Here is an 8676-nt window from a genome sequence, read left to right as displayed (position 1 = left end):
TATGTATGTATGTATGTATGTATGTATGTATGTATGTATGTATGTATGTATGTATGTATGTATGTATGTATGTATGTATGTATGTATGTATGTATGTATGTATGTATGTATGTATGTATGTATGTATGTATGTATGTATGTATGTATGTATGTATGTATGTATGTATGTATGTATGTATGTATGTATGTATGTATGTATGTATGTATGTATGTATGTATGTATGTATGTATGTATATAATTCAGCAATGATAAAATACTAAACTTCCTATCCTAATAAAATACAGTAAAAAGCTAATATTTGTATATATTTTAATATTCTTTTTGTTATTGCAGAAGATTACAGATTAACGGATAGCAAAATTTCAAGCAGATCGGAAAGCGCTTCAGACGACGACGATATTAATGCTAATGAAAAACAACTAGGTCTCACTTCTGAAGATCAAGATATTGAAAAAGACAATATTAATTTCATCGATTTATCATATTATAAAAGGTAACATTTCTAAATTATTTAATCGAATTTTGTAATTATTATAATAACAAAGAATTTTAAAAATGCTAAAAATATTCTCATACTGTAGATATGTATTTTTATACATTTGCATTTTTTTAGCATTTTTAATGATTTGTTGTGGCAATATCTTTAAAGATGCCAATGATAAGGTTATAATGTATCTATTATAGATATTTTTGCTTTTTTTTCTCTAGGGAAGTAATTTGTTGCGGCAGCATCTTCAGAGGTGCCAATGGCGAGGTCATAATGTACCCTTCCTTCCTCAAACCCTGTATAAGCTGCTTTACCGGGCGGCAGCTTACTGCTTCCTTGGCATCCGTCAGTCCCATTCACAGTTCGGCATCTGTTAGTCCTGCTCATAGCGTCGAATCTACATCATCAGCAAATACGGAAACTAATTCCAAACAAAGTACCAAAACATTCAGTGATTCGTCGTCTGATTCCGGTTATGATGAATCCTCCAATCAGTATGAGAGCAAGATGGCGAAGAATGTTCAGATCAAGGAAGATGTGGAGATAGAAGAACCTGTAAGGTCTATAGAACTTGAACAATTATCGAATTGTAAATCCTTGCAAACTATTAATGTCGGTAATCAGTCACTCCAGTCGGTCTCCAATTAATGTCGGTCCTTTGTAGAAGGTTAATTTATTCCTTTACTTATGAAAAAATACGCATAAATATGTACATATATATACATATACAGGGGGTATCCATACAAATCATTAAATAATTTTTTAATGACAAGTTTCATCTAAAATTTCAATTTGGAAGATTCTTATAATTTGAAAGATTTTCAATTTAGAAAGAATTTTATCTTTATAGCACAAAAATTTAATTTTTAATTCTGAGATAAGACTAATTTTTGACATTCGACTCCTGCAATATTTATTTTTTTCTGGGGGGCGGGGGGGTTATTTTAGATTACAAAATTCTTAAACTAAACTTTGAATTTCAATTTGAAGACGATTTTTCCCTGTGGAGAATATTCGAATTTTAACTTTATGAGATATAAGTAAGATTTTTGATCTTACTCAGCATTTAAACTATTTTTTTCTTATTATTATTAAGCATTATTAATTCAAAAATGCTGAATAAATAATAAAGCAAAAACTTGCTTTCTTATTTAAAAATAATTTATATAAACTAATATTTTATATAAAAAAATAAGAGAATAAATATATTTTTTTATATTTTAATGAAATAAAAGAATGTTTCTAAGATTTTAAAGGGATATTTTGTAATTCTAAAATATTAAAAAAGAATATACGGTAAAAGAACGCTGAGTGACGATGAAAATGAATATTTAATATTTGAAAGTGGTTATTTACGAAAAAAGCGTCTCAATTGTTAAACTTTCTTTGTTTTTTTAAATCTAAAAATTTTTTACTTAAAACATCTTTTTGGAATTAACATATCTTGAGATGTCATTAATTTGTTATAGTACATATGGATCACCCTGTATATGCAGATAGATTTAAGCTTAAATTAATTAAGTGCACTATTTCCGGGCAGCAAAATGGCTCTGAAAGGGTTTTAATCTTCATTTTGAAGATTTAAATGCCATTTGGATGCAATTTATCGTGTTAAGAATAATAAGTTAATTCTAGCAATGGACTGACGTAAACCGCCATTTCTCGAGCCGATAATCTTTAAGTCTTAAGATATAGCAATATAAACACACATCAAAGTACTGTGATGATATTGTAAAGTAAGAGATGCTCAGATTTCTTACACTGAACAGTGGTTCGAACTGGTGGTTTACGCTCTCGCCTTTCTACACTCAAGTGCCACTGCTTAAAGATGTACACAAGGTGTGCTAAAACAACCAAAGTCAACAATCCTGATAAAAGATGATGACTGAAGATGAAACTAATATTTGTCTATGAAATTCTAAGTTAAAACTAGTTATTGGGTTATTGCATTTAAAATGTCGAGTTTTAAAATTTTCAGCTCTTTAAATACAATTTCAATTCTGTAGATACTTATAAGAAATTCTTTTTTAAAAAATTTTTTGAGTTTTTTAAGTTTTTTAAGATTTTTCTATAAAATTAGAACTTTTTATCTTTTAGTTTTAAACTCCCTACATTTAATCCAGATGAGATTATGAAAATGGTTTCTTATTATGAGAAAAGGCAAAAAACAACAGAATCTTTATAAGTTATATAACTTATAAATTATCTGAAAATTTTATAAATATAAGAACAAGATTTTTCATATGACATAATTTAATAATTTAAAATTTAATTACAAATGTATGGCACAAATTTTGGAATTTCGACATTTTTTATCCAGAAAAAATTACCTAATAATTAACTATAATAGAATTGATTTTTTAGAAGGATATTTGATAGTTGTTTTGGAACATTCTGTACAAGCTCCAAGCTGCCAATCTATTCTCGCCCGGGTCCAAAAAAGCGAAGATAAGAAAAAAGAGACGGGTTTTTGCATTTACTTCCATGTCACGCGACGCTCCATGACGTAAATTAATAAATAGCAGTTACATTGATGACCCAAGTCGATAGCAATAAATAAAGACAAACATTTATACAGCAGGGGGACTGACAAAGTCTGTTTTTAGTCTGTATTTAGACAGTATTAGTAGAGAGAAAAAAATGACGGAGAGGAAAAGATATAGATCTAGATAGAAAAATTGAAAGTGGCAATCAGATTGGCAAACTGGACCAGCAAATTTTTGATAGGTAATTTTAGAGAATATGATACTTAGAGATATTTCTATAGAGAGAGAAGAGAGAGACACAAAAAGGGAGGAAAAAAGAGGAGTAAACAAGTAAAAACTGTTAGTTCCTAGTTAATAAAGAAGAGATGGGCACATTCTGATTACACGTTTAGCGTAAAGTTTGTTCAATTCTGATTTTATAGGAGGTCTTCCAGATTACCTTTTATCATCTATAGATCTTTCACCAATTTGTTATCCATTTTTCCTTAACGAAAATACGAAAGATGGATTCCAAGCTGATCATAAAATCTATAGATGATGACATCTATAAAAGTTTTTATTGGACAATAGGAGATAGTCGGAAATATAAAGTTTGAAGTCATTTAAATAAGAATAGGAAACAATTCTAATAATTTCTGACTATTCTCTTGATATTTAACGCTAAACGTGAGAAAAAAGCGGGCTAAAAAATGTACAAGCCGAGTACCTGCTGAGGACAAGTCGCAACTGTGATCATGGGGTTGTTTTCAGATTGTTTCGTTCTAATTACACGCACAAAAAGAAAAGAAAATTAACTATTTGATGATATGCAAGAATAATTTGAAATACTGTGTCTGTTGCAATAGATGAAAATTATTGGAATCTGTTTGATATATTAAGTTGATGAAAAAGTTTTTGTTCGCGTTTATTTGTTTTGTCAGTTTAAGAATAATATAACATAAGAAAATTTTGAACAATCAACTTAATATTTAAACAGATTCGGTGAAATCAGGATTTATATGTATTTATGGAGCCAAGGGTCTATGCATCGAGAATTAATTAAACTGAGAATTGATTATCGATTGAGCCAAAAACCTATGGAATTAAGGGCCAATTTTTCAAAACTTATCAAGATTTCTATTGTGTTTAATTATTTAAAAAAAAAATGTGATACTTATTGCATATGCGATGATAAAATATCTAAATATTCAAAAGATAAAATATATTTTCACATTTTGGATATAAAGAATCATAGATCTATCAATCATTACATATTTGAGAAAAAAGGCTAAATATATAATGACTCTCGGCTTAAAGATTGGATCTGATCTACTATAAAAATAAAAAATGTGCAATAGATATTGTCGATCCCGTCCAGTGCTAAGCGAGTCATTATTTTTTCTTATTCGAAAAAAGAATTGGGACTAGAGCTATTTGTAAAATTCCTCCAGAGTTGTAATAATCCAAATTATTGAGATTTGACGACGTTTCATTTTGATGGGGAAAAAAAACACGAAAAATATAAACTTGTTTTATAAAATTAAATTAAAATTATAGTATCAAAATAAATTAAAAATTTGATAAGACTAAATATATCAAAATCAATATTATGTAAATTAACTAAAACTAAATTAAAACATAAATTAAAATTTAATTAAAGATTACATATAATTTTCGGTAATTATGTATGTATAATTATTTATATATCACAAAGTTTCCTGAAATGTAAAGTTCTAGATCTTGAATTTTTGTCGCCATTGAATCGCGAAGCACCGTCTGGAAAATCGGGGAAAAGCTCGTTTAAATTGCCCATCGTATTTACGAAAACTTACCGACAATCGTATAATAACCAGGAAGCGATAACAGTTTTTTCATAATCAAACATCGAAAAATTTGATCTATCAAAGGATAACGCCAATCGATCATATTTTCCCGCGATAGATCATAATTGTACATTTCTTGTATGATCTCTTATTATTTCTTTACTGTGAAATATATAATACTGATAATTATTATATCGTCTCCCTATTATGATTTATCGTAGTTAATATTTGTGATGATCGAGACTGAATCACATATAGCTCATTTACAACTTAAATATAAGTTTATATTTAAATTGTAAATTCAGCTTTTAATATTTTTGTTAAAAAAATATTTAAATTTAAATTTACACTTAAATTAAATTTAGCATTTAATGTTTTATAAAACTAAAAGAAGCTTGGCAAAGAACTGCTATGATTCCGTCTGGATTATATATATATGGTTTTATTTATTTATTTGGTAAGCCGACTCTCGCAACTAAGTTTAATATTCTTTTTCTACGTAAATTTATATACATGTATTGAATACACACACATATATATTTTTATACGGATCAGTGTAAAGTTTCCTTCATGATTTCTGTAGTATATTATTGTTTTTAATATCAGAAAACAAAAAACGCGGTTGAGAGATAAAAGAGATAACAATGATTGTCAATATATCGTGAAAATTATGCATTTTTGTATTATTAAATAATCAATTAATATAATATTAGAGCTATTAAATTGATATTGATTAATTAATATTAGTAAATATCATTAATATATATTGGTATGTGATATATTAATTGATTAATATTAATTAGCTAATATTCTATTAATAATAATTTTATCAATGATATTAAATTGAAGAAAAAATGGCAAAATAGTTGCAAATATGGCGTTATAAATGGCGTATCAATGTAATAATAGAAAAGTATTCAAGTGTTTAAAAAAATATTCGAGTTTTAGAATAGTGGAGATAAAATTAAAATTGAAGTTTTATTGAAGAGAAAGCTATGAAGATATATTGTGTACATAGATATATTGTGTACACACTAAAGTACTGGATACAAAGATTTACTTAATAGATCAATTAATTTTTAATTAATCTAATAATTTTTTATTAAATTAATAATTTAATAAAAAATTAAAAATAATACATAAAATATATACATGATATAAAAATACAATAACTTAAAAATTATATACATATATCGTGAAGACAAATGTAAAAGGAGCGAAAGATCAACGAAGTTATTTAAATAAAGAACGCTCTTTTAAAATTGTATTACAAAATTTCTGTAATTATAAAAAAACACTGTAAAACTGTAAAATTATTGTATACATATATGTAATTTTACAGTACAAATGAAATTTTATGGTCAAAGTATTTTAGAAAAATCAATAATGTGATTTTATGGTTAAAAAATTAGTTAAATTTTAAACTTATTGTAAGAGATAATTTTGTAACAAAAATATTATTTTCTCTTTTGATTTTATGATTCTAAAAAGCTATTTTTCTTATTCATAATAAGTGCGGATATGTATCAACTCTATATCAGTAGTTCTATCAATATCGATATAACATATTGTTCGTGATTTTATGTAAATTTTTGTTATTTTGTCAACAAATTATTGATATCAAAATGATAAACATTCAGTTTCTAAATATTTTTATATAATTAATAATTGATTCACGAGAACACGCGATAATGATGTTTATCATTGCAAAAAAAGAGTTTTTAAATTCAATTTGATTAGGTTGATTATAAAATTCCAATTGTATTATATATTTTTAAAATTTAATATATTACATAAAAAAAAAAAATTTCATATATATAATTCTTTTAAATGTAGCTTTCAATATGAGATATCTAAAAATTTCAAAACTCCAAAAGCTTTTATGAGAGATAAGCAAATATTGAAGATAAAATTTTGCATAAACATTAAGAATAACGATTGTGAGACTGACCAATATATATAGATAACATTTTTTACGCTGAAATATGTGTGTGTTTGTGTATGTATACACACACATATACATATTATATGCGTGTGTATAAGGGCGAGATTACTCCATTAATTGATCGTTTGTGCAAATATATTACGAAATTTTAATGACGACAAAACTGACGACTGCCGTAAAATTAATATATTTATATATTATGTTGATCAGAGAAATTCATTCCTTTTTTTTCTACAGTTTCGATAAAATTAATAATAAATGAGGAGTATTAATAACACAAGAATAATAAATTGAAACGAATGAATTTTTTAATCAATTTAATATTATATATGTTATATATTATTATTATGTCGTTATATATATAGTTATTACATTACAGATATATGTATAAAATAATTCCGATTATTGTGTATAATTAAGTATATTATATATTGTGTATATTTATAGGGGATATATTATTATTATATCATCGACGATAATCTCGTCGGTTCTCATTGGCCAGAAACTTCTTTTTTAAATTTTGGCCGGAATGTTGTGCAACGGACGGGACGATCGGTCCTTTTTATAATAAGAAAGAAATGCGACACCTTGTATCCATGTACAACTTTGTAATAAACCAATTTATTTATAAATTGGTCATTCCTTTAATTTTAATATTTTCTGAAATGTTTCGTGTGTGTGTGTGTATGCTTAAATTTTCTTGATTACAAAGTGAATTAGAGAAAATATTCGTTGTAAACATTTTCTTCAATATAGAAATATAAAATTTTTTTTTAATACAAAAATATAGAAAAATTTTTTCAGATTGATTAAAAAATTAATTTTATTTTTCTTTGTTAGAGTTTTAAAACAAGATAAAGAAACAATTCTTTCTATATTAATATAACACACTAATTCTTTATTAAAGTAATAATAAAACTAAGAATGTAACAAATGAATTCTGATATATTATCAAGTGTGTTTAAATATAGGATTGATAACTCATCCTTATCCGCATACTTATCCTAATACTTCCTATGTATTTTATATGTCTCTCATTCTGTCAATCAGTGATCTCTCTATACTGCGTTCACGGAGAGAACAACCTCGCTTCGCGCAGCTTTGGGCGGAGTGGGAATTAGGTGAGAGACTTCAGCGCGTTACTTCAATGCCGTATGCGTATCGATCATATTAACTTTCTAATGTTTGAAAGAATTCATTAAGGAATGCGCGGGTCTCCTTTGTCAATTAGCCGGATCTGCAAGCTGCAAGACCAATATTGACAGCATAGAGGGGGCAAAATGGGCGGTCGATCGGGCGGGATCTGACCGAACCGGACGAAAAGCGAGGTTGTTCTCTCCGTGAACGCAGTATAGAGTCTCTGATGCCAGAACGAGGTCCAGCGCAGAGTGCTCTGCGCATCACATGTACGCGATTCACGCTGGCATCACTGCTGCCAATAGTCATACTGGACTCTATTCTTCAATCGCCAGATGTCATTGGCATCTTCGTCCATGGTTGGGAGTTATGTGTGAATATACTGTGCGAGTATTATCGCGACTGCAATATTTTCTCCCTTGACTCTTTTATTTGAAGTATTCTGAAATCATCGAGAATCACTGAAATTCATCAAAAATATGATAAATCGTGTTCGGCCTCGTCTTGTGACCTTCGACGTGACCGGCACGCTGTTAATGACGAAACTCGAAGAACATTACGTCGAGATTGGTTCTCAACATGGTTTATTCATTGAGCCGAAAAAATTGGCGCGAAGTTTTAAAAGCAATTTCACGCAACTTAGCAAGGAGCACCCGATATATGGCAAGCACACTGGTTTGGGATGGGAGAATTGGTGGAGAACAATTGTGCATAATGTATTCAGAGATCAACATGCTTCTGTGTCAAAGGATGAATTGAACAGGGTACTATAGATTTTATATAGATTATATTAGAAAATATAATGATACTTATATAAA

At 27.8% G+C, this 8676-nt stretch overlaps 2 protein-coding genes across 4 annotated transcripts in view; both read left to right on the top strand.

Annotated features, from left to right (window-relative positions):
- The window catches only part of LOC115243441 (SIN3-HDAC complex-associated factor), a 10745-nt gene extending 6626 nt beyond the window's left edge, over positions 1-4119 (top strand). For all 3 annotated transcript variants that reach the window (XM_029820452.1, XM_029820454.1, XM_029820453.1), the window contains 2 exons: positions 335-494; positions 710-4119. In XM_029820452.1, coding sequence (XP_029676312.1) covers positions 335-494; positions 710-1136 — 587 coding nt within the window. In that variant the 3' untranslated portion in view covers positions 1137-4119. The remainder of the gene's footprint in view (positions 1-334; positions 495-709) is intronic.
- Positions 4120-7844: 3725 nt separating this feature from the next.
- LOC115243581 (rhythmically expressed gene 2 protein-like) overlaps positions 7845-8676 on the top strand; it is an 8539-nt gene continuing 7707 nt past the window's right edge. The window contains exon 1 of the mRNA XM_029820705.1: positions 7845-8622. Coding sequence (XP_029676565.1) covers positions 8338-8622 — 285 coding nt within the window. The 5' untranslated portion in view covers positions 7845-8337. The remainder of the gene's footprint in view (positions 8623-8676) is intronic.

The sequence above is a fragment of the Formica exsecta genome, unplaced genomic scaffold, assembly GCF_003651465.1.
Source record: "Formica exsecta isolate Colony F162 unplaced genomic scaffold, ASM365146v1 scaffold72, whole genome shotgun sequence".
Taxonomy (NCBI): domain Eukaryota; kingdom Metazoa; phylum Arthropoda; class Insecta; order Hymenoptera; family Formicidae; genus Formica; species Formica exsecta.
The sequence above is the reverse complement of the archived record's forward strand: the minus strand, read 5'-3'. Positions and strand labels throughout refer to the sequence as shown.